This window comes from Saccostrea cucullata, unplaced genomic scaffold, assembly GCF_032062105.1.
Source record: "Saccostrea cucullata isolate Sc308-1 unplaced genomic scaffold, CSIRO_AGI_Scuc_v1 ctg5572, whole genome shotgun sequence".
In the NCBI taxonomy this organism is placed as follows: domain Eukaryota; kingdom Metazoa; phylum Mollusca; class Bivalvia; order Ostreida; family Ostreidae; genus Saccostrea; species Saccostrea cuccullata.
Genome location: NW_026929561.1, coordinates 1 through 27,828, shown reverse-complemented (window position 1 = coordinate 27,828; position 27,828 = coordinate 1). Strand labels below are relative to the sequence as shown.

At 32.1% G+C, this 27,828-nt stretch overlaps 1 protein-coding gene across 1 annotated transcript in view; it reads left to right on the top strand.

Moving 5' to 3' along the window:
• Positions 1-27,812, top strand: part of LOC134281228 (uncharacterized) — a gene marked incomplete at both ends in the record, with an annotated part of 38,512 nt that extends 10,700 nt beyond the window's left edge. Inside the window, 4 exons of the mRNA XM_062763704.1 lie at positions 7,787-8,263; positions 8,673-8,876; positions 23,594-24,079; positions 27,687-27,812. Coding sequence (XP_062619688.1) covers positions 7,787-8,263; positions 8,673-8,876; positions 23,594-24,079; positions 27,687-27,812 — 1,293 coding nt within the window. The remainder of the gene's footprint in view (positions 1-7,786; positions 8,264-8,672; positions 8,877-23,593; positions 24,080-27,686) is intronic.
• Between the last annotated feature and the right edge of the window lie 16 nt (positions 27,813-27,828).

Below are 27,828 nucleotides of genomic sequence, written 5' to 3'. Positions count from 1 at the left end.
TTCCTTGTAGGTCATGAATAATTTGGATTCTTAATAAACATCAAATTTAAAAGCAGGGATAAAATTATATTTGGACTCAATTTGATTTTGTAATTGAAGGTTGATTTTCTTTCAATGCGGTATGTTATGTAGAGCATGACACAATAAACCTGTAATATTGGTTGTATATGTAACTTTGAACTTGAAAAGTGCTGCTGCTTTCTTTAAATCCAGAGGGTTTTTTAATGAGGACATAAAATACTTGGTAAAGGTCAAGCATATTTCGACAAAAGCCCAATAACATATTGATTTAACTAATGAATTGAAAGCAACCGTCCTTTCCAGAAAGCACAAAAATGCAGAAAAAATATTAATAGCGTAATTTTTTTTATTTTAACAAGGATAACAATATTAAAATTTGTTCATAACCTCCATTCAGTACATATACTATGCATTTATTATATGACTGTCCATCTCCTGGACCAAACATAATGCAGTACAAATTGGGTTGAACTGTGTTATTTAAGGAATCACTGTCTAGTTTTGAGGGTATGCCACAATTCATCAACAATAGTGGGAAACATGGGATAATTTGTATAACTGGCGAAGCCCGTTATGCTAAAATTATCCCAGTTTGACTGTTGATGTCCCTGGCATACTCTCAAAACTATGACAGTGATTCCTTATATTTCCATTTTTACATGAAATAACCATCTTAAAATAAATCGAAATACCTTCAAATTGAGTAGATTTGAAATGCACAATGCCCCATTACGTCAAATTGTACTATAAAAAAAAAGTCCCCAAAACACGAAACAAATGTATTGATTATTTAGTTACCGTACTCAAATATCAGCAATTAAAAAATAAACAACAAAAGAATTTAAATTATGATCAAAGTAATCCTGTTAACTTTAATTATATCTGTGATCTAGATGTAGGTTGTCGGAAGCACGAACATATATAGGCACTATGTCACTTCTCCGCCGCCATATTGAATGCAATGTTGCAGTTGATGAAACGGGAGTTGGTTAGCATTTTCAGGAAACCGATTTGTATGCATGTTAAAATAACAGAAGAAGTTGAGTTGCTTAAGAAGTCGGATGGTAATGACTGTGGGACGATGTCTGTATCAGATGATGGAGTACGTGCAGATCCATGTGGCAATGTCAATTTTTCCACGTGGCTGTTTACTAGGAAGTGGAGTTCTCGGTCTCGCGAGGCCTCGGTGATAGTGGACAGTGTTGCGCTAGTGACTTGTTTTCGAGCCGAAGATAATTCATTATTTATTTTGTTTGTTAAAAAGATATATCATATCAAATTACTTAGTAAACAATTAAACAAAACATCTATTTTTTCTTTAGTATATTTATACGCCAGTGTTATACATGCAGGTTGACACCTGACCTTTCAGTAATAGAGAAATATACATACCACAGGGTATTACCATGAAATTAACAAGATTCACTTTAGTAGTTTTTATCATAGAGAAAACAATTGGAAATAGAAATATTTCAATTAGTACGTATTTAAATTATCTGATAATAAAACAGCTTTATAGAAATTAATTCAGTTGATTAAACAGCTTTATAGAAATTAATTCAGTTGATTATTTTGGTTAAAATGCATAATTTTAATGAAAATGTTCTACACCTGGGTATCTAAATGGCAATTGGAACACAATCAGTAACAAGCTATTTGGGTATGAAAAAATATGTTTACGTTACAAACTTGTGTCATACCATATCCCAATCAATCTTAATTACCGGTACGTTACAAACTTGTTTAATGCCATATCCCAATCAATCTAACATATTTACCTCACAACAGTAAGACTCCAAAAGCAAAGCAAGGCGTAAAAGGAGTAATTAATTTCACACTGCATGATTGACAAAAAAATGAAAAGTAAGATTATATCTTGTACTTATGTTTTACTAACTCATATATATCTGTATGAAACTATTGGAATGTCTGTAATTTTTGTTATTATTTCGATGTTTTGGTCTTTCGTAGATTTTTCGGAAAATATACTAGGTGATTACAACATATGGAAAACAAATCTTTCAGGTAAGCATTTCTCAAGAGTCAGAAATAAAGGTTAATATGCAATTCGAACTTAATTTCTAATTATACTATCATGAAAAAATGTAGTTTACCGTTGGAATATGAAAGAAACTTATTGTTAACAGGTCTTGATGATTTCCAAAAAGGAAGTCAAGAACGATAACAGTTACTTGCTAAAATACGTAGAATAAGCAAACTTGTCATGTTCTAATAGCGACATATAGACAAACACACGAGAAAACAAGATGTGTTTGTGAAACACTATGTGCCCGACGTCAACAAATTTCGAAAAAAAAGAGCTATTTTTAGCATATAGAACTTGATTCATGAGTTTTGCACACCAAATATGAAGTCTCTATCTCTGATGATTTAAAAGTTATGGCGAAGGTACAAAAAAGTATTTTTAGCATAAAGGTTACAATCAAGGTCACCAGGTAATTTACCTTGATGTCATTTGAAATAACCCTATTCATTATATAGTCATATAAAATTTCGTGTTGGATATAATTTCGTTGATAATTGTTAACAGCGAAATAAACAAAATTTTATCCAACACGAATATTTGTGATTTTACAGTATTGACATATGTGTTATACTTTTAATAAAGATAACCTTTTTTGTACTTTAAGGACATACACAACGTACCTTACCTACTGATAGATTTCAAAGATATTCCAAATTTAAACTTAATACATAATTACATGTTCATAGACAAAAAATCAGCATGCCTTACCAGAGGTTTTGAAAAGATATCGAATTTTGAATTTTTTTTGCATAATTCAAAAAAAATGTACAAAAATTATAAAACACAAATTCCAGATTTTAATTCATCAAAAATTGTTTTAGAAGAGGTGTACAAATCCATATATAGACATTAAAAATATTGCACACAGGTCCTTCATTTAGTGGAACTCTTCAACTCCAGGGAAGAACCCCCAAAAGTTCAAACTACGTTGCGTATGACCTTAAATAAGTATTATTGATACTGGAAAAGAGTAAAATATTAAGTAAAAATAGAACATACGTAGTGTAGGAATTTAAAATTCACATGTAAATATCCGACAGTTTAAGTTTTCTTCAGCGAAAATGTATAATTCATTTTTAACAAAAAATCAACAGAAGGATTCGAATAGGTCCTAGAATAAAATGTGTAACATGAAGAAAATTGAACCAGTGGTTTCAGATATTTTTGCGATAAAATAAATTCAATTGCAAAAAACTATAAAATTAACTAGATAACATCAAAATATTTGACCTTGACCTCTCGATATAACCCTGACCTTTGTTGAACATGAAAAATGGAGACTCCTTATATATATGTGTCCTAATATCAGCCCTCTACAATTTTTGGAACAAAGGTTACACTGCATTTTATAACACAAAGTGACATGTTTGCTTATTACACAAAGATAGCGTAAACACATTCCAAAATGTAAGCTCCACAGTGACCACAAAATGAAATTATGTTTACAACACAGGAAACATTTTCCAGTAACTGCTATAACTGTTATCGATAATAATTTGATGATATGATCTATTCCTCTGTAAATGATCTCATTTCAGTTACATTCATACATGCGAGGGTTTATACTCCCGTCTTAAGATGGGACGTTTTATGATTTAGGCTTCATGTCCGTCCGTCTGTCTGTCGTTCCGTCTCTCTGCCTGTTAGCTTTAAGTTTGATACTATTAGGCCTAGCGGTATAGAACTTTGTCAGTTGAAACATCTTAGGTGGAAGGTGTGTCGCACACAAAAATTAGGTCGTTTTGACCTTTCATTAAAAGGTTATAGCCAAATATGGAAAAAAAATTCCGGCCCATAGCTAGAAAACTGTACGACTCAGAATAATCAAACTTATGCATCTTAGGTAGAAGGTGTGTCGCGACCTATTTCGTAGTCACTGTGACCTTTAATTGAAGTGAAATAAGAAAATGTCTGTTTCACTTGACAGCAATCTATAACAAATATAATGTATATTAGAGAGATATTACCTTTCCCATGAGTGTAATTACCAAAGCACTGGTCATGAAAATTCTGATAACATCACATGTCAAATTAGAGATAAATTAATGAGATTATAGTGTAAGGAGTTAACTAGTAGAGTATCTCTGATTAAGCAAGTGCTATCTACATAAGACCTTTAGGCATTAGGTAGATGGGTCAACCTGCTGGATTAGAAAAAGCTCTTGTTTGCTAGCATAAGTTTTAAAATGAATTTGATTAAAACTTATTTGATATTCATGCATAATAAACTTATTTGATATTATTTAATATTATTAATTAAAACACTAATTTTAAGGGGATGTGGGCGAATCAGCATGTCCGGATCCATTAGTCCATATGAATTGCATATTCATACCTGTTTGATGTTATATCTTAAAATATCATTGAGTATTTCATATGTTTTAAAAATGTTTTAGGGTAGAAAGTGCATATCCTTCCATTTCCCTTCAAAGATTAATTAATAAGTTCAATGTAGGAAGGCTAGCTGTCTCAATCATTTGTTTAGAGCATCTCTGATCAAACGGTCTATCTAAACCCTTTGGGAATAAGACAGAAGAACTGTTTGTCAGCTTGAAGCATATTTCACTGATTACTAGCCTTTTATTTCAAAATTAATTTCGCATAGATTAAGTTGTTCAGACTCATGTGATACTGTTTAATATGATGGGCATTTGGCAAAGTATAACACAACCAGTATAGAAAGCTATCAATTATTTAATATTGTTATAATGCTTACACCACAGGGTATGGATAAACAAATATTTTAAGGAATGGAAAAATCATAGAAATCTTGACATGATTGCATTCTAAATTGTTTAGATAATTTGTAATTTTTTGACGAGCGTATCATGCTGTGGCGTGTCACTTTATTTTACCTTTACTGAGATTAAAATGTAAAGGTTGCTTCACGGTAATTATGTAGGGATTCAATTTTCCGAACTCTTCATCCTACTTCAAAGTATATTTTGCCATAAAAATCATTTGAGGAAAAAAAGGCACGTGATTTCTATTCTTTCTTTGAAAGCTGTTTAAAGATGTGTAAAAAGCTGTTTTATGATTCGGTAAAAACATTTACGCTTGCTTGAAGAAAATTTATTTTATATCAACTTTCCGTTATCGTTATTGTTCTTAACTTCCATATTCGGAAATCGTCCAGACCTGGTTAATATCATTAAATAACCAAATGCTTCAAAGTTTTTAAATACAATAAATCAATATTATCCCTAACTTTCGCAAAAGCGAGGGGACATTAAATCTCATTCGTTTGTGTAGTCCTGTTTGGACGCCCTTTGGATAATGCCATAAAATATCAAATACTGGCTGATTATTGCCGTGTTAAAGAACAATATAAAACTGTCATATGACAGGAAAAAGAATAATGACTAAAAGACGAAGAAGCAAAATACAGATTGAAAGAAGAATAAAACATTGAAGAGGGGATCGTTAAAAGGAGATTAACAACATTATAGAGGGACCGGGGTCGTTTAAAGAAATCAACACTGCTGAATAGAATGTTACAATACCTAATATGTAGAGAAGAAAATCAGATCTCCACTCATTTTAAACATGAAGTCAAGTTATTAAAATGAAAGTTAACATGCCAAGAAATCTCGTCCGATTTACGCGCACCGATGAATTCAATAAAAGTGTTATTGATGCAAATCACACATATTCCCCAAACGCTGGCAAGACAATTTACGGCAGCAGATTTCGATTTCAAGGGGTGAATCCTAGGTTATCAGCTTTCTTAGCTAAAGAAAAATAAACTTGATACATTCCACCATTTATTTTTATCAGTGATATTTTTTACAATAAACTGAAAATATTAACATAGCCAGTCAGTTTGCGTCTAGGTATCACACCGGTTATTGTTTTCAAAATCAAAGCCCATATAGAATTCAAGAAATTGTTTTTAAAAAATCAGGTAATTGTTTACTTGAAAAAAATATTTTGCTGGTGTACGTGTTAAACATTAACTGTCACACTAGCTGACACACCCTCACACACACAGAAAACGGTACCTACACGGCATTTTCTGACTTTTTCTCTGCAAACAGGGCTACCTCAAATCCACGTGGTTTTTAATGTGTTTATAAACATTCAGATTGCATCACAGGTATTAGCCTCCCATGCCCGGAAAAAATAGTTCCTGTTAAAAACCTTAATTTGTTCAAAAAGTACATAAAATTTACTAGGCACAGGTACCAAAGTTGTAAAATGGATTGGAAGAGAATAGAAAAACGTCTCAAAAGAAAGGAAAATCAATTTGATATGTATGAACTTACATTTGACTAAGTTCATTTTGTTTTGTCAATTACCGGTGTGATACCTCTATCCATTTAGTACTCCCCCGCCCCCCCCCCCCCCCCCTTGTTAAACCAGGAAACGATGTCAACGTCCGAGAATCTGGTACCCTTTTCCCCATAATTCGACGTGCGGTACTTTCATAACTACCAAGTTCATCATACCTGACGTTGATAATACTAAGGGGAAAAAATCATATGGAAATGCGTAAAAAATTGAAAGACAGCTTATTTCTGCTGACGAATAAGTTTAATATAATTAATAATTTTTATAAATTTCTTTTTCTTTTATTTATTTTTTACAGTATTTCATTAAAATGACACCCCCCCCCCCCCAAAAAAAAAAAAAAACATAAATGGTTGCAAAGACTTGTACAATATTAGTTTTGTACCTATATATGTTTTAAACCCAATTAATATTAAGATCCTTCCCTCAAAACTACTGACATTAATTGCCTCGCCAATATCTCTCCGGGGAGTTTCACAGATTAACGTTAATTCGGCTTTTATAGATCGAGTTTGCTCTGCGGATAGAATGCCAAGGTTTTCTTTGTATGTGAAAACGAAAGATTATGAAAATAAAACCTAAGGATTAAAGGACAGTAGATATTATCGAAATATTATAAATCAACTCACCAGGGCAATTTTAAATCAATTATTCTTAATTTAAGGATTTAATATAACTTATGCGTTTCAAAAATGGTATTTTGTAGTAACCAAATCGACATGAATTTCTGTGTGCAACATCAAAGTTCTTTTTTAATCATAAAACCCTGATATGGCTTAAGAATAGTTCTTCTGATTTAGAGTATAGATAATAAAAGACCAAGGTCACAAATTCTTACAAATAAAATATCGTCAAGATTCATACTTATATTTTCTATCTAAAAAAAAGCACATTTACTTTTTGTTTTCTATTGAAAAAGGTCGCCCGCGTGGCGCAGTGGTTAGAGCGTCTGCTCTAGAGTCGCGAAGTAAGGAGTCAATCCTTACGCTGCGGGTTCGAATCCCACTGTGGAACGTGGGGATCGGTCCTTTGGATGAGACCGTATAAACCGAGGCCCCGTGACGCAGTAGGTGCTGGCACGAAAAAGTTTCCCTCACTGCTCAAAGGCCCTGAGTGCCGAGCATATGACAAAATTTGTAGACCTCCACCGGCAAGTGGTGGCGTCTCCATATGAGTGAAAAATTCTCGAGAGGGGCGTTAAACAACATATAATCAATCAATCTATTGAAAATGTAATTACTAGAAACAGAACTCTTGTATTTTACAAAATAACAAACACAATGTGGATTAAAAGAAAACACAAGAAACAAAATGATCGCAAACTAGTAATTTTAACAAAATAATTCAGGGCTTTTAATCAAACTATATTTTTACACAGTTCGTATGAGTAGATAATACTTATAAAATTTCATTACATATTTTTTTTAGATAAGTTCTCTGAACTGAGTGATGACGAGGTGTCGGTGTTATTCTGTTTTCTGTGTTCTGACTCCGGTCCTCCTGACTTCACTGACACAGAGTGGCTGGAGTTGCTTAATGATATACGACAGGAAGTGTACCGTAAATATAATCCTGTAACACGTGAGAAAGCACAGCAGACTCTGGACAGACTGAAGTCACGTGATTGTCTTTTGGATGATCAGGACAAGATAACGGAGGACACAAGGGATGAGACAATGTATAGGATAGCATCAATAAACTTTAATATACCATTCATTTACGGTAGTTGTGACACAGCCAGTGTGTACCTGAGATCATTTGGCTACAACAAAAAACCTGGAGAGAAGTGTGTCACTAGTAGTGACAGTATCTGTTCTCCCTTACTGATACTCCGTCTACAGATGAACATACTGAGTCACGTCACCATGGAGGACACGAGTATATATGATGACATATACCAGATATGTAAGTCTGTGTGGATAAATTAATTATTTCTAGAATTTAGAAAAAATGTTTCAGATCAGAGATTGATCTCTGCAAATTGATAATTTTTAAATATGAGAATGTCAGCATTACTTAAAATTTTCATAATATAACTCCTAAATATTAAATTATTTTTTTAAGTCAGCAAAGCTTGCATTGATACTACAAAGCATACATACACAAAAATGCATCATTTTAATTTCTAAAAAAAATGCATGATATTTTTATTTAATCTTTTTTGTGATTAGAAATATATTTATCTTTTCATATAGTTATACATAAGATATACACTTGGTTCATCTTCTTTGTTCAAATAATACAATTCGCACAGTTAATACTCGTCTTTGTTTTACAGTGAATGTTTCAAAAAATATACAAAAAGACGATAAAGATAAAAGAAAAAAAATTCTAACGGATCTAAGACAGAAAGAAGAGGCTTTATATTACAGAAGACGATCACAGGACAGTGTAGATCACGTGACGTGGCTCTGGAGACACGGGGAATACAATAGACCTGACATCGTGAGATCCTGTATAGGTCTACTTCCACACAACGACATTTATATCATCGACAACAAACCTTACAGAAAACCAAGTAAGTAGATAAATATTAAGTTTTATCTCCGTTTACAACGTTACATTCCTTTACTAATGATTTATTTAAGCTGGTGTTCCCGTCATGAATTTGACCTGAGAGCAGGTTCAGTACATGTACCCCCCCCCCCCCCCGACAACAATATAAAAGAAGAAAACATTTATGTAACCATCCATTGTCGCCCGGGAAATAAATAAAGTCAGGCACGTAGCATCGTTTTTGAAAGGGAGGGGAAGCCAGAGAAATTTTTTTTTACTTATCTATAAAAGTTGACAAGCAAAAAAACCAAAAAAAAAGGAAATTGCCCAAACTCGAAAATCATATTTCGGAGGGGGGGGGGGGGGGGGATAGTGACCAAATTTTTCCAAATTTCCTTCCTTTTCATTTTCTTTGCATATAATACTACATTTAATTTCCTGGATATCACTTTCCTGTGCTACGAAATGGGTAGCCAACCAACTTTCAAAGAAGATTTACAATAGTTACATAGGCGCTTGGTTACAGGATGGTGTATTTTGTGTACTATGTGTCTTTCTAGGTGTGTCTGAATACCCTCATCAAAATAAAAATAAAAATTCGCTGAAATTAGCACGTTTAAAAATGTAATATTTACTGTATATAAAAAGAGTATATACAGTCAATATGACATCTTTACAGTACATGTGTCTCGTGTAAAAACTGCGTGCCCCTGCGGTTCATCAATCCAGGTAAATCACACCGTCGCGGTGCATCTTAGCGATTAAAGATGAAAAAAAGTATTGCATGGTCTAAAACGCAAGTTACCTCCCTTTGAAATAATAAAGCAAAGCAAAAATTAAACGAAACCAAATCACAGGAAATTAAAAAAAAAATCAAAAAGTAACAGTTATGATATTTTAGAAATTTAAAGGCTGAAATATTAAAATATTTGAAGTACAAAACGAAAATTATTTTCTAATAAATATACTCTCATGTATCTAAATAATTATAAAAACCGCCAAAGCAATTTTCAAATACTTTTATAGCGTTTAATAATTCTTGAACAACTTTTAATGAGTTCATTCCATTAAGAGCCACAACTTTCCATATAAATTACTGTATGTGATATATTTATACGACAATGCACGATAAAACACCCAGTGTACTGTTCATGATATTTGATATTAATTTATATTTTCGTATTCTGTTTTGTAAATTTTAGCTATTTAATTACTTTAATAGTGGATTGATTAAAACAACGATCTATCGCAGTGTCACTTTCATTGGGGCTATAAATGAAGGTATTTTAAAATTATTAATCTTCAAATATAGGATTAGAATACGATTTTTATGTAATCAGCATTCTCTGAGTCGTCTTTGAAGTCTCATTCTTTTCTAAATTTATTTTGGGTCTAAATGTTTTTACATCGTGTAAACAAGAATTTACTGAAAAACAATTAATAAACTCCACCACAAACAATGTCTGAAAAACATTTTATGTGCATTTTGCATCGGTAAGTAAACTTTTTTCCCTCGGTAGATATATTATATGTAAACACAGAGTACATGTATCTGCACGGACTAATCTTCGTCTCCTTCGTAACTGCTAGATTCCTGTATATTGTGTGCGTTCAAGCGGAGAGAGATTTCCTCTCATTGTTGTGAAAGACAAAGGGTTTAAAAAAGGTCTATTTTATTTTCACAACATTTTGACATTTCTAAAATACAAAATCATGAACCGGGAGGAATATAATTTTTTGACCCCTCCTCCGGATTCCCCCACTGCCGTCTGCACCAACTTCATATCTTTATTTATAAAATTTTAAGGTATTTTAATTACATCTTCCCTTAAAAATAAATTACGATAAATAAAGAAAAAGACGCCCTCTCTCCAAAAAACGGAAATACTGGAAACATTTAACTTACGATGAGTTTATTTACCACTAGTATTTATTCTTGTTTGATTATAATTGTAAAAACTGTAGTGAGTATTATCTTTGTACCTTAACAGTATTTTTATTTCAAATTTCGTTTATCTATTTGTTCCTTTATTAAGAAGCTACACTGCATGATCTTCACCATAAACAGGGTATATAACTTCTATAAGAAAAATAAAGGTATTATTTTTGGTTGCTGGTCATGGAATTACTACTCATGTAATGAAAATATATTTCCCATGTGTTTCATGATATAAACTAAAAGTTATATAATACCTCTTGTCGTTTCAACTTCATATGTTGTCGTTGTTGTCATGCTTGTTGAAATTTAATTTTTATTGATTGTTAGAAGTCATATAAAAAGAAATCAACTGAAGACAATATAATAAATATCTTTTTAAGAATGAATTATTATAAAATATAAATGCATTTAATTTCAGTATAATGTATTTTCACAATACTACTTATTCCATTAAAATTATTTTTCATACTAATCAAATTGTCCATTATAACAATAGTACCGTAGACCATACGCAAAATATAAACAGTGGGACGGGCAACTTCGGAATGGACATTTTTCCGAACTTGCGCACCCTTTTTCTTTAAAACTTAGGGTTTTTTTTTTAAATGGTGGTGGTTTTATAATCAAATTGATTTATGAAAAAAAAATTACATTTTCTGCTAGTTTTTGAGATATTTGAGTTAAAAAAAATCCCATGGGGAAACATGAACTTAAAAATTCCCAACAAAAAACCCCACAAAAACCCCATGACGTTTATTTTTTCCCTCATGGGGTTAAATAACCCATATTATTTTTCGTGGGGTTTTTTAACCCAGGTCTCACTAAAAATAAAATGTGGGGTTTATTATCCCATAATTTTTTATGTTAGGTAAAAAACCCACATTATTTCTCTTAATGCTTGTAATTATCAAGTAAGAATTATGAAATAAATATTGTTTTCAGCTGCAACATAAATTATGTACAATACATGTACATTTGTTATCAACTTTATTTAATTAATTTTTTTTTTTCAAATTTCAAAATAAATGTTCAAATTAATATAGTTTAATACATTTTATCACTGCATATGTAAATTAGACATGGCATAAGCATGATAAGATGGGAATTAAATTCTATTTTTTTTTTACTGACCCGTATGTGAAAAAGTAAACGAATACGGATTAAAAGTTTGAAAGTTAATCTAATATTCCAAGTGGGGAAAAAATGAATATAAAAAAATTAGGAGGTGGTACAGGCAATTTTATCAGAAAAACAGTGTAAAAAACGAGACTTTGTTTACGCTAGCGTAGCTCACAGGTTAATGTTTTTACTATTTAACTGATAAAACTGCCGACTCCTCAGTCCTGCATCCTGTGACCTGTTATTGAACACTGTTGATCGTGATTCACATAGTAATAATAGTTGTTCTACTTACATGTAGTTTAGTTTGAGCTCTGCTATTTGTAGCATAATGGACTTGATTCAAACAAAAATAAAACCTTCTGTACTTTTCAAAGAATTTTTTTGAAATTGATTGAAAGCACTACTAAGTCAAAAACGTACTGACATTCCCATTTTTTACTGACAAACTTAGAAAATTACTGACAATGTGCTGTCGTTACTGTAAAACTTAGACAATTACTGACCTTTTTACTGCCGGTACTGATAAACTTAGAAAAGTGCTGACAATCTTAGTCGGTGCTGAAAAACTTAGACAAGTGCTGACATTTACTGATAATTACTGTCCCTATTGTTCTCGCTCTCGGGGAGGCTGCAGTGGTGTGAAATTGATTTTTTTTCAACATAGATTATTATTTCATTTATTTGTTTTTTCATATAATTTTGAACTATGTCCAGATGATATCTTTGAAAAAAAAACTTCTTTGGTCTATTTATAGTAAATTTATTTGTAAAAAAATATTTTCAAGAGAAGGGATAAAATTTTAAAACCTTCAATAAGATAACCAATTTAAAAAAAATAAAAATCTTTCTTTAGTAGTGAGATATGAAATTTTACAGAGGTCTTTTCCTTTTTATATGAAAACAATGTTATTACAAGACATGCATTTTATAATATTTTCTTAAATAACATTGACTCACTGACTTCCTTTAATATTAATTTGAAGAATTAAACTGTTAGGTTAGATGTGTTTTATTCAATTTTAATTTAATTTATTCAAATTAGTTTGAACAATTTTAATAAACTCATAGTGCGCGGTGAGGCCGTGGGTGCCCCCTTTTGAGGACAGGCGTTTGTTATGTAAAATTTTTAATTATGTGGAGGCCGCCCATATTTGTTTTTGTGCAGTCAAACACACCCGATTCCAAGCATTTGCAAGAAGAAACCAAAATTAAAAGACAGACGGGGGATTTGAATTAACAAAAAAAGACTTTTTATATTATTCATTGGACAGGGGGAGGGGGGGGGGGCTACGGGCCTGCATTGATCATTGATCCTTTGACATTAATTGATTTAGTTACTGTCCGCATTATTCTTTTGAAATAATGTACATCTTTTAGCTGATTTTCGAATCTGGATTTTCTGGATCCCCACCTGAAAGTGTTTTTTTTAATTTAAATACATGTAAAACTGTGACTATATTATCATCTTTTGTCTATGCATACTCCTGAAACAAAACTTTAATAGAAATTAATATCAATGTTCTTTTCTAATAGAGTGTCGGTAGACGTTCACATGGATCTAGTTTCTTTTTTTCTTTTCAAATTAAAATGGGGGGGGGGGGCTAACTAAATGAAGAACAATGAACATGTACTTATTTATTTTATTAAAGTAGAACGCACAATAAATACTGTCGTGTTTAAGTTTGTACTCATTTTTATCTGTTTAGGTACAACAAATTAATGAATTTAATTAACTTAATAAATTGACGGTTCATAGCTTTGTTCGGTATTGAAACCAGTATCGTGATTTTAATGTAACACTGTGCTTTTTATTCGTCCAAAATTATTCAAGTCTTTTAGCTGGTATCCAGCCGAATTACATAATCATTCAACATACAATCGGAAACTCTGTGAAGCACCTGTGTGTAGAAGAAATCGCCTGAGGCGATCCGAGTGTGTACGGTAGCGGGTAAAGAAGACAGGTGTCACTGCTGCATTATACAGAAGAACACTCGCCGGATTTCACTGGAAGTAAGTTACGCAACATTACGGCGACAGGTAGACTCTTCTTCAAGACAGTTAGAATTTGAGAAATTCAACACCAACAGTACACATACGTAATATCTACAATCTACAATCCCTCAACCTTAAATTAAATAAATATTTTTTTTTAATATACCGACGTAAGATAAAATTAACGATTAATGAAAAAGAAGATTGATGTAAAAACCAACCGGGGAAAGGCATGAATTGTTTAAAGATTTAAGCAAAAATAAATATATAAGAAGGCGTACATTACATCCCAAGTTTTGTAAAAATTACTGGTTCCTAATATTTTTGTTAAGTCGTGTTAGTGTGTGTGTGGGACAGTGGAGTGAGGTTTTTTTTTGATTATCAATCAAATAAAAATAGTTCATAGTATATTTCCTTAACTTTTTATCGGTATTATTTTTAACAGTATTATGACAGTAATAAAATCAGCCGGAGTTTAACTATATTTTAAACTTTGCCTGGGTTGATTTTTTGGAGAGAAAGAGATAGAGAGAGGAGGGAGAGAGAGAGATGAATGGTAACTAATCACGGAAGCTAGTGGGCACCTACAGTTAGCGAATAATCTTAATCTTATGAAAAGGAAAGATGTTAATGAAACCTGAATCAAATAAATAATGATTAGGGGACGGGTATAAATTGATCAAATGGACAAAGAAATTTGCATCATTCAAAAACTTACACATTTTTATAGATCATATTCAAGTACCGGTATACTAATTTTTTTTTTCATGTAACGTGTGAGCATGGGGGGGGGGGGGGACTTTAACATGTATGCTAGAGGGTTCGAAATAAATATTTGTGAGCACTGGTTCGACGGACTAATGACTTCCAATTTTCACTATTTCCGTTTTCGTAAAATATTTTAAAAGACAAGTCCGCATTCTGCCTTATTATTTACATCATAACACCCCCTACGCCTACCTACTTTAATGAGATGACATTTAATTTCAGCACATAAAATTAAATGAATTCCAATTCACCGATAGCTACAGGGGGAAAAATGGAAGGTACGAAACATGTGATATTTTTGTTAAAGTTGAACTTAAAAAATTATTTTATACTTAAAGATTATAAGTTTAAAAACTAAATAGTAATCTAACCCCCTCGGCAATGTGAATAAACGGAGCACTTGTAAAGCACATGTATTTAAGTAACCTAAAGTTTCAATACTGTTTGTATCTTTAAGAGAGAGAGAGAGAGGGAGAGAGAGAGAAAAATGTTTGAGAATGGTGCTACTGCTAATATTTATTTAGTCTTACCGCTGACCTAGTAAATATAATTTTTTCCCGTAAGAATACTATAATTGCTAGTACATGAATTTTTATTATTAGTCTGATAATTATTTATTAGTCTCAGACATTGGGTACTTATGAGCCCTGCGTAATCGATCAACCAACCATTCATTTAGAAATAATGTTTTAAGTGACAAAATTAACAAGGCATAGTACAAGTTTATATATGGAACACTGTACTGCTCAATAGGGGAACTCCCGTATGAACAAATGAAACCGGAAATCTTAAACAGGGGTATATAATTTTATAACTTGTACAGATATCCGAGAACATTAGGAAACTGAATTACATATCAGTAATTATTCAATATTTAGAAGATTTCCTTTTTTAACAAGAGACATCTGTCCTGTTTGTGAAAAGAAAATTGATACAACTTTCCGATCGTTAAAACGGGGGGGGGGGGGGGGGGGGGGGGGGGGGGGGGGCTCAACATTAAAGTCAAATATCTGTCTGCAAAGAAATAAATAGATGAAAACTAACTTGATGATTAATCAATTTTAATTCTTTAATTGAACAGGGATAGATATATTCAACACAAATTTAAACTTGATTTACTCAGTTTATTTCAAATCATAGTCTGAATTATTTTACAGATATCAATAATATTAATATTAAAAAAAATGATAACTGCCTGGGATTTTTTTTCATCAAAAATTAAAATAAGACTGTTTTTAAATGTTAAGTATAACACACAGTCATTTTCACACCACTGCAGTCTCCCCGAGAGCGAGAACAATAGGGACAGTAATTATCAGTAAATGTCAGCACTTGTCTAAGTTTTTCAGCAGGGACAGTAAACGGGTCAGTAATTGTCTAAGTTTTTCAGCACCGACTAAGATTGTCAGCACTTTTCTAAGTTTATCAGTACCGGCAGTAAAAAGGTCAGTAATTGTCTAAGTTTTACAGTAACGACAGCACATTGTCAGTAATTTTCTAAGTTTGTCAGTAAAAAATGGGAATGTCAGTACGTTTTTGACTTAGTAGTGAAGAGACCAAATCAAATCATAACTTTATATATATATATATATATATATATATATATATATATATATATATATATATATATATATATATATATGTAATTCCAATCTTCATTTTATCTATTGATTTCCTGTGTTTTGATTGGACGAGAACACGTTTAAGAAAAATTTTACACATCGATAAATTCTTTTTCAATCAGAACTACTTTCTTGAACTAGCCTCTACATGTAGGTTATCGTATAAACAATGAAAGCATCATTTCTGGTCTGTTTTGGCTAAATTATGAATACAAAAAACTTCAAATTTAATTAATTAAAACAAAACTGGCGACATACTAAACTGCCCAGCTGATGGATGCCAAAATGTTTATGTCACTGTCCGATCACGAGTGTGAAGTTTAAAAATCGCTGTCTCAACGTTCATAATCTGATATAATGCGAAAATCAGCTCAATTTGTATCGTTTTGACAGGGAAAAAAACGTACCTCAAACTCTTGCATCAAATTCATATTTACTTTCTATATTTTCCCTCAATCTTTGAACAAACAAGCATCGAATCGTCGTCGGTCTGCAACTTTCGCTATGACAGATGTCATTTATGTCAACATGGTCATGGTCAAGGACAACTATTCTGAAGTAAACTCGTAGTTACGATATATGTTGACTTAAACAACATTCGATAAGTCTTTATAAGTTTATTTATCGATTGTTTTGACAATTTAAGCTGAACTCTATCGATATTCATCTCTATTATGTTCCTTTGCGTTAAAATGTATTCCTACGCCGTCCAGAAATAACGGATTGTATGGAGGCCTCAAAGAGAAATAATTTAAATATCTTTAAACAATCGATATTGGAATTATAAGAATTAAACGTTCTTTTTGAAAAATTTATCGATGTGTAAACTCTTGACATTTTTTACTCACAAACTTAATATAAAAGTGCTTCGCACTTTTATTTAGTTTGTGAGTAAAATGTCAAGAGTTTACACATCGATAATTTTTTCAAAAGAACGTTTAATCCTATATATATATATATATATATATATATATATATATATATATATATATATATATATATATATATATATATATATATATATATATATATATATATATATATTATAGGATTTTTTTTTCCTATGCACTTATTGGAAGAAAATTTAATATGTATCTCGAAATTTATAAAGGGAAAGGACTTTCTGATTAACAATCTTTTCAATGTTTATAATAAAAACTTTCATTTTGAATAACTTCTCCCATCCCAATCCCCACACACCAACACTTAAACTTATAGTATAGAGCAGCCTGGTCCTCTGGGATTCAATTAGCTGATCATTTTAATGTAATATAAATCGATAAACTTAAGTCAAATAACATTTACCTGTATCTATTAAGTCATTAGCTTTTAACTAAGATCATCATTAAATATGCGTTTCTGAAAGACTGATGCATCCGTATAGCAAGGTCAAAGATTAAAGTACAAAATGTACAAATGGTTGTTATACAAAGCAAGGTCTTGTCACAAGGAAAATAACTGTGAAATATGTATGAAAGTCATAACCTCACCCAGTCAAAAGTAATGGCCAAAGTTATTTTTTGCGGACAAACAGACAGATAGGCGGACATGGTGAAAACCTGATCATTGAAAAGCAGTCTTGACAGGAATTACATCATGTTTTTTATAGAATTTTATTCTCCATGAGACTTATACCTAAGATTAGTATTATCACGATGAAATTTTATTGTTCTAATAGATTTTTCTAGTTTCTGAAATTAAGCGGCTTATGTTTCATGTTTTTATAACAATTCTTTCTAAATTTTAGAGCTTTTCAAATTATTTTCCCTGTTTAATTCACGTCTCTTGATCTTTATTGAATTATATCACCGGAGATTTCAGGTAATCCAAGCTAATTGGTTTTTAACACCTGTCATCGTTTGATATTGCTAAAATTATCTTTAGGCAAAATAACATCAAAAGGGCGATAATCCAGCCCTCAATTATTTTGAGGTTTTACTCAAGTGTCAAGACTTTTTATCTATTATCTCCAAATGTCATTTTTACACATGTCGCATTCTAATTGTTATATACACTGTTAATTTTGATTTGAATAATCAGTCGGAATCGGACAGCCGTCCCGAGCACACCGACCTGTATCAAAATTTGTCAGATCCATATTAAAAGTTAAAACGCTGGTCGAAGTTAGTCTTGATTCTGTTTAATAAAACTCATAACTGGCAAAGGAACGCAAATTGTGGCTGACAGAATCTTTGAACAGGATAGTCAGGAAAGCTGGCAGAATCTTTGGTCATGCAGGATCGTCAGAAATCTTTAAGCGAGAAATAAGCCGTTCACGTTTTCTAGTGGGGTCTTATTGTAGCACGGCCCGAGTGTCGATCGGGTTGGTGTAATCATTAAAGATGTGCCAATTAATTGTCATATACAAATTTAAATTGAAAAATTCAAATTTTTGTAGAGGACAGTATGACAACATTATAAGAACCGCTGTATCTGGTAAATCTTAAAAAGTTGCAAAATGCTTAACTTTAACATAACCTACAGTCCCTGAAACGTTCTACTTTCCCACGTGAACGGTGAACGAACGGTGAACGAACGCAGAGTGAACGGTGGGTGAACGATGTGCGAACGCTGAACGCAACTTGGTGAACGATGTGTGAACGGTGAACGGTGAGTGAACGCAGAACGCAAACGGAGCGCAAAGTGAACGGTGAACGAATGGTGAACGCAAGATGAACGATTTATTCGGAACGCCTCCGATCTTTTCCTTGCATTGAGATTATTCTATTATCTAATTCCAGATGCTTAAATATGAATAAACAATAGATAAATAAATAAATAAATAAATAAATAAATAATAGAACATTTTTGTTCTGTATATATATGTCTACCTATGTTTTAAATCGGTATTTTTAAAACATGATTTTATTTGCCGTAAAACATGTGTATTTGTAATTAGCTCTAAAGATATTTAATTAACTGAATATTTGCAGTACTGTTCATAATTCTCAAACCTACATGTAGTTAAAATACGTGTTACTGGAGAAATAATTTTTTTTAATGTATTCTTGTCCTGTAAAAGACTTGGATTAATTAGTTTACATTAATAATTTGTCCTCTTTAAAATTACAATAAATTGATACTGTGAGTGAAGCATTTGTTAATTGCCCTTTTTTAAAGTTAATATTTTAGCATCGTTCTACATACATGTAGGCACTTAATGTATTATTTTCCAGGGAAATTTCATGAAATAAGTAACAGCTTAGTTACAATAATAAAAATATAAATACCATAGATAATTTTGGCAATGAAATAATTATTCTGCAAACACGATATCTAAGTTATTTAATTAAAAAAACATGTAAATATTTATTATCAAAAAGATTTCCTTTCACTTCAGAGTTCCAATTACAATGCAGATTGAACGATAAGTGAACAGTGAACGCAAGGTGAACACAAAGTAAACGGAACGAAGAGCAAACGGTGAACGTTTTGTGAACGGTGAACGCGAGCACACGGTGAACGGTAAACGCAATACTGTGAACGAAGAGCGAACTGTGAACGCACGCTGAACGAACGGTGAACGAACGATGAGCAAACGGAAAAATGGGAAAGTAGAACGTTTCAGGGACTGTATAGTCGATATCAAACCTATGGTTTGGACACAAGGATGTAGAATAATCAAAATATTTAATACATAGATTTGTTACACAGCTTGTAGAGGTATTATAAATATTAAAAATGCCAATGCTAAAACATGTAGGTATCACAAAAGAAACTGGGGATAAGCCGAAATTGATGCCTTCATTATGAGAATTCAAGAAATTTGTTGCTCAAAAATGCCACTTTTAGCTCAACTGAACAGAAAATTTAATTGAATAACTTTCAGGATTAGACGAGCCCACACTTGATCTCACCCCTGCGAAATGATATTAATGATTTTAAGAACATTTATGAGTTGTTCATAATTGTTCATGAATGGTTCTTAAAGGATTTTTAACAGGTTCATAAAAGTTGTTCATGAATAAAATTCATGAAAACATTCATAATCAATAGTTCATGAACAAATGATGAACAAATATGAATATTGTTAATTTTCAGTTTAAAGAAAAAAACTTAATAGTCCAAGGTAATGAATGTTCATGAATTTTCATGAAGACAAAAAATGTAAAAATAATTGTCACAAACGATCGCCAGAAAACACTCATTACTCCCATAACACAACTTTTGCATGCAGATGCAATCAGGATAATAAAACTCTGTTATGTACTGTCTAGAAGGGAGATTGTAATTAAATTATGATCGTAATTTAAAGAACACTGCATCAATATTGACAGCATTTTTTTTCTCATATTGAATTACTAATGTTTCTTCATCATTTAAAATGGCCAGCTATATTAATATTGTGCTTTAAATTATCTCATTTTTCACGACACAACTTTGTTCGACCGAATTTTCTCTATTTGTCAAACTTTTAACAAGTTGTAAGAAAATGAAACAGACTTACAGTCTAGGAAAAATTTCATAATCTTCGTAAAAACGTATCATAGATTTATTGACAGCTAAAAAATCATATCTCTTGTCCGTACTATTCTTGGGTCAAACGCTATATATTTTGATGCAGTTATCAAGTCGCTCATTTTTCTGTACATCGTGTGTAAATGATACAGCACAGGCTGCATGGTTGTGAAGTATCTATGACATGATCAACATTCGTATTTTGTAGTCTATTCTCCTATACACTTTCATAGCTCAGGGTATTCTGTTTGAGGGCGAGTGGTTCCCAAGACTTATTTGTTGTCCTCTTGATATGGAGGCGGCCATACTTGAAAATACGAAACTGTGGCTCTACAGGTATAATGTAAAAAATCCAATTCAATAAATGATATAACTTATATTAATTTAAAAAAAAACTAATTTCAGTGAAAAATCATTCAGATAGTGTTCGTTATTTTTTATTTAACAACAATCTTGGCAATTCGAAACTATTTCTTAATTAGCTCTGCATGACACTTTTTAAAAGGCGCAAACTTTGAAACGCGCGAGACGTTGGAAAGTGAATTGGTAGAGTTGGAGGATTATTAGCGTATATCTAGTCATTCTTTGTCAACCTTTGAAGAAAATAACAGAATACGAAGAAGGAATATCCAGAGGATCAATTTACTTCATAACTGCAGATATTAATGGTGAGTTACAAAAAAATGGAGGCAATCGCTGAATCTGTGAGATATTTGTCAAGATGTTACTGTCTATTTGTAAGAGTTCAGTTATGTCTTTTTTAATGATAATTTTGTCAAACTTTGTTATGAGTTAGGATCCAACCAAATTACGTAACATTTAATAATTAAAGATTGGAAAATTTATCCTGTTCACCTCTAACATCTTGAATATGGCGGGCAAGGGAAACTGGCTAAACTACCGCTCGGAATGCTTTAAAATATGGCAGTGCCTATGATGCAGAATTAAATGAAACAAATATGCAAAAAAAAAAAAATTAAGTCTTAAGTTTTCACATTTATGAGCATTTTCAGAAAATCTTTGTTCTTGTAGGGAAAAGAGAAGCAGTTCACAGATAATGTTGATGAGCTGAGATCAGAAGATTAAAAAAACTCTGGCTGCCAAAAAAAAAATCCAGGATCTTGAAGAAAAACAAAAGAAAGGAATGAAAATATGAAACGTAATCGATCAAAGTATCCAAGTGATGAAATTCTGAAAATTCCACAGGGAAAGCCAATAAGATTTTTTTTATTTGACCACCTCTTCTCAAAATCCTTGAAAGCCCTTTTAGCTGATGCCCTAATTGCTGAACACACTTTTCTGCCAGATAGTGAGATTTGGATTAAAAATCATTCCATTTTAGGCATAACGTTACACTTTGAAATACGCTGAATAAGGAACCCACACTCCTCTTGACCAAGTAAGGTTAAGGATTCTGCAAAGAGTCGCGTTTGAATTAAATTTTTCATAATTTTACTAGGAATGAACTACATAATTTATTTATTATCGATATCACTTATCAGAGTTATTTACTTGAACAAAGATTTTGTTACCATGATTGGAAAACAAAAATTCTGTGAAATCTTTCAAGATGCTATTAAAATATTTTCTTTTACAGTTTTTCATTTTGCATAATTTATTACATTTTTGTTTACAAAAAGTAAGAACATTCATGAATAGTTCATGAACATTCCTAAATAACTTTTATAAATTATTCATGAATAGTTCATGAAAATGCATTGAACCGATTAATATCATTCATGAACTTTTCTTGAAAGTTCAAGAACATAATTCATGAAGTTTTCTTGAAAGTTCAAGAATTATTCTTGATCATTTTGCAGGCAATTAAAAAATCCAAGTTTGTTCATGAACAACAAATAATTCTTGAATATTCTTGAACTTGGTTTTCATGAATAAAATCCATGAAATCATGAGTGTCCAATTTTAACTTCATGGGATCTTCATGAACAATTCATGAGCTGATTCAAGAATATAATTCATGAACTTTTCTTAAAAGTTCAAGAATTATTCTTGATCAGTTCGCAGGGGCAGTCTCACTTTTTCTAAAGGAATTTCAAAAGTGAGCTCGTCGAAGTTTTGTGGCCCCGGTCCAGAACTTGTCTGTTGTCTGTTTCCGTTGTCATAAACTTTTTTAATGAATGTATCTTTCTCCCCAGAACTACTGGATCCATCAATTTAACCCATTATAACCATGGCTAAATAGGGTTCAATTTTGTTCAAACAAAGGGTCACGCATCCTTCAAATGGCAGATAATTCCAAACAATTAAAAAAAATTATGTCCTCTTTTTAGCATCCCATTAAAAATTAGAAAAATAAAGCTGATCGGCAGGTAGTAGAAACCAAAAGCTCGTTATTCATGTAATGTTTTCATATCATTAATATGTAATACCTATTTATACAAAAATATTAACATTATTAATAGAATATGCCGAATATCGAGTATAAATATCTATCCATGTGAGATTTAATATGGCGAAAAAAGACAAGTGCTTAAGACATCCGGATAAACCTCGGCTTCCATCATACCCCAAATGATAAAACCCGTTATCAAATTAACACCGAACACGATCATCACAAATCGAGTAGGACACAAAACCCCTATTAAATGAATTTAAAATTGCATTCAAGGCAGGATACGAAAGAATCTATGTATGTGTTTATATTTACTTTAGATTTTATATCTACTCTACGGATAAAACAAAAAATTTAAACGTCGCGAGAGAATTGTTAAATGTTATGTAATGAAATAAAATGTCATTGACTAGTTTTAAATTGGTTTTTACCTGAACATTAATAAATCCGTTTTAATTATATTAATTCTTTGCTTTCTTCATTAGATACATGCCATAACTATTCACCAGAAGTAAGATGTCTACTGTACTGCTTACTGTTAACTGAGAAATATCAGCTGAATCTCAATGAACAATCTCACAGAACCATGAGGGACAAAATCAGACAGAGATATTTCCCTGATATTACTGAAGAAGACTTGGTAGATCTTCCTGATGGAATCACAGAAACACATAACTGTGTGATAACGTTTGTATCAGACGACATCCGACATGACGTCATGTACGCTTTTGTTACGGAGTGTCTGATGGAGGACAGTGATCTGGAGTTTTTCCTGATCACGGCGTCACGTGACGTGATCTCAGAATACTGCCGGTCCTGGGATTATAAGAGGAGTGAGGGAGAGAGATGTCTGTATGTACCACGCTATCCGGTGAAGATGTACGACCTTTTCATAGACAAACTAAAGCTGGATATCATCACACACTGTACCGTGTCTGACAGGAGTATTCATAAGAGAATCAGTATATGTTGTAAGTATTTGTGTAGCATAGTTATGAAATATTTGCTAAAATGTAGTGGAATATACCTTGGAAATAATCGTGGATTATATATTTATAGACTCCTTTACTCATTTGTGTTTTATTGATTATTTTGTTTAAAAATATTAACTAAACTAGAGCCGAGCTCGTTGCAAAGCAACTAGTAGGTCTTCCGTCCTGTTTGACCGGAAGTAACTTTCATTTAAAAAAAAAGAGTAATGAAGTCCAAAAATGGGTTAATCCTCCAAATCTATGTTAAGTATAGCAAAATTAAGCCATTCTTTGGTACTTCCGGTTTGACCGGAAGTGACGACGACGGTCGGAAATTTAATATTTAAGCTTCTAGTGAGACATGTTACCCAAAAACCTGTCAAAATCGGCAAAAATATGCATTTCCGACTACTTCCGGTTCGACCGGAAGTGACGTCGCCGGACGTATTTTGACGACCCCATTAGATAAAGCTTGATATTTTGAACAACTTTGCTTCTTTGATGCATAACAAATTCTCAATACTTTTTGAAATATCTAGAAAAAACTTTAGGCCCCTCTAGGTCCCTTAATTTAGGGGTCAGCCCTTTTTTCGACATATCATTTGAAAGATCTTCTAATTCTGCACATATTATGTTTCATATATTTTAACAAAATATTTTTAGTTTAGAAGATAAAAAGAAAAATATGAGTAATTTTTGGTTCTTTTAAGCGTTCTAATTTTTGACCCCTATATAGCGCCATTTTGAATACAGAAATCGAAAAACAAAAACGGATGTGCACAACTTCAATCCTTCTATTATCTAAAATCAGTAGAATTTCTGCTCCAGCTTTAGCCGTCTCTGAGCCTTTGTCTGGAAACGAAAGCCTGTAAATTTTCCTTTAAAGGGAAATAACTCAAAACCGGAAGTGGCTTTTTGAAATTTAAGACATTATTCTGATAGAGTTTACTAACGTCTGAGCGAAATCCGTTGAGAAATGAGCGAGATATGAGGCCTCAAAGTTGCGGTCTAGGAAGCAGTAGAAAAAAAAAGAATAATAATCTTTACCAACAGAATCAGTAGAAGGTCTTCCGTTGGAAACGGAAGACCTTAATAAGATATTTACATATATTTATTATACTTCTTCTGATTTTCCCCTGTATAAAATAAAGTGATTAGATCTGAATAATTTCCTAGAAATCGCTGTGCATCGGTTAATCCCCGTGCGTTAGTTATTTTTTATTTAGCTAATCCCTCCGTCGAAAGGTAGTATTGCTAATTCGCAGCTGTCCGAAATCCTCTGGTTATTCATTAAATACAAATTGTGATTTTATTCAGTAATGACAATTTGAATTTGTGTCGGTATAATAAAACAGTTAAAGTATATCATTTAGGGAGTTAGCAAGATTCTAATTCCCAAAGACCAGAACTATATTCCCTCAATGATAAACTTTAACTGTATAATAATAAGAGTGAGGACACTTATTTATGCCCCGTAATCGAAGATTTTCTTGTTTTACACGTGTATTCCTTGTAACAATTAAAGACCATTCATTGGTTACCATCAAAGTTGACCTCTTTACTTATGAACCTTGGGGTTTGATCCTATAACCTTGGCCATTACTTTTATACAATTAGCACGAGGGTTTTCATTCACACGTGTCTTCCTTTTAATTAGACCTTTCCGTGGACAAGAACTTTGAACTTTTTACCTCGATCAATAATTTTTACTTGCATATGAGAATCAACATTACTCACAGGCTGCTATAAGGGACATCAGTGTATTACACATACATCTTGTAATTGCATGTTCTTCCCGTGTTCGTCAGAGAAATGCAAAAGAATTAATCGTTTAGCTCGATACATTAACATCAATTGACTTTTATATCAAATTTGTATCAATCTGTTGGAATTGTGGTCATTTTTCGAAGGAAGTCATTTTAATATTTAGATTGAGATTGAATACTGTTCGTTATCTCCATATAATTCTTTAAAAATTATTTTATATCTTTAGTCGATTACATTTTAGGGGAGATATGGAAGATATTTGTTTCTACAAAAGAGAAAATTTCATCTTTGCTGCCCCAGTGGTTCTTTAGATAGACGATGATTTAAAAAAAATCATTAATTTTTCTGTAGTTCATAATTATCTCCCCTTGGAAAAGGACTTGGCCCTTCATTTCAACAAATTTGAATCCCCATTGCCCAAAGATACTTTGTAGCAAGATAGGATGAAATTGGCTCAGTGGCTATGGTGAGTTTAAAAGCTACGAATTGAAGGTTTTCCTGTTTTTTAAATGCACCGATAGAGTTTTTGACTGATAAACCTGACATATCATACACATGATTTAATCGCGTTTTTATGTGAAATATTTCGAACACTGTCTTAAAATAACAGAAGTAAAAGCTTTTAACAAGCTTGCCTGCCTAAATCAATCAATATGTGCATGAGCAGTGGTAAACCTTTTAGGCAATATTTTGTGGGTATAAAAAAATTACGTTATATTTTGAACTTGTGTAAATAAAATCCTGATTTTATTTAACTTGTATGAGAATCATCTATACACTGCATACTAAAGAGTTCTATCCTCTATTTATTTCACACTTTCATTTTAACAAAACTTTGAGACTTCCCATGCAAAACTACATGAATGATTCCCAATTCCAATTGATGACGTATAATTTGATTATGTAGCACCGTTGATGTTGACATGCCTCGAAAGAATGAAGATCATGTTCAAAAGAAAATTTTTTTGCTTTTGAGTTTTTGAAAACATTTTGTGACAATTGCTGAATCTTTACGAACTTCTGACTTAAAGTTGTAAGGACCATGGGATCGTGAAAATTAACTCTTTGTACGATGGCAGTACAAAACGTGCTAGGCAAGGCTAGGCCTAATTGTAGATTCATTGTTGATCCAAGGTAAGTTACACCTACATTACATGTACTAGGCAGTCATATTTAGTTTAAGATAAGAAAGCGTTATAATTGAAGATGTTTAAGGATTCTTATAAAAACAACTTAACTGCTAGGCTTTACTTTCTCCGAAAACGATTTAGAAAGGGAGGGGGGGTAACATCTGTCTTCAAGTAGCCAATACAGGATCCTTGATAGAATAAGACACTTCTTTGACATAAACGAGTCTTTTTTGTTGCTTTTAACGATATTATTGCCCTTTATTTTTCAATTTATTCAATTTATAAGGACAATAATTTTCATAAATAAAAGTTTCAATAAAATGAAATCTTGAAGCGAGGGATCGTGTCCAAACCGGAAGTGTTATTGCTAAAGCATCTACCCGTGGATAAAGCATAAGTTTATCCAACGGCCTATATCACCCACACGTATGAGATAATCATTACACCTCCCCATTTGATCTAATGTTTATTTATATAGATAAAACTGTCAGAATCGTATATAAACTTTTTTATATACATGCACATTTACAATTCCATGTCCAGGTAATAAATAACACATTATGTGTCCGATTTGTCTGATGAGTCCAATTGTGTTCATTTTTGAAATGTAGAACACCACTCATTCTATCCAATTTCAGAGAGAAAATGAAACATCGTTAGTACCTTTCACTACACAATATAAAGAATTACAATTTTTAATCTTTATCCAGTAAACATACCAGAGGAAATTTTGAAATGGGATTTGAGTGCCAGAGAAAGATTTGTAGAGAGTTCCCGCCATGGAAGAGTAGAAATGTTCCGTGCACGAGGTATGATTGTGGGATGCGCAGGCGCAGGTAAAACAACTCTTCT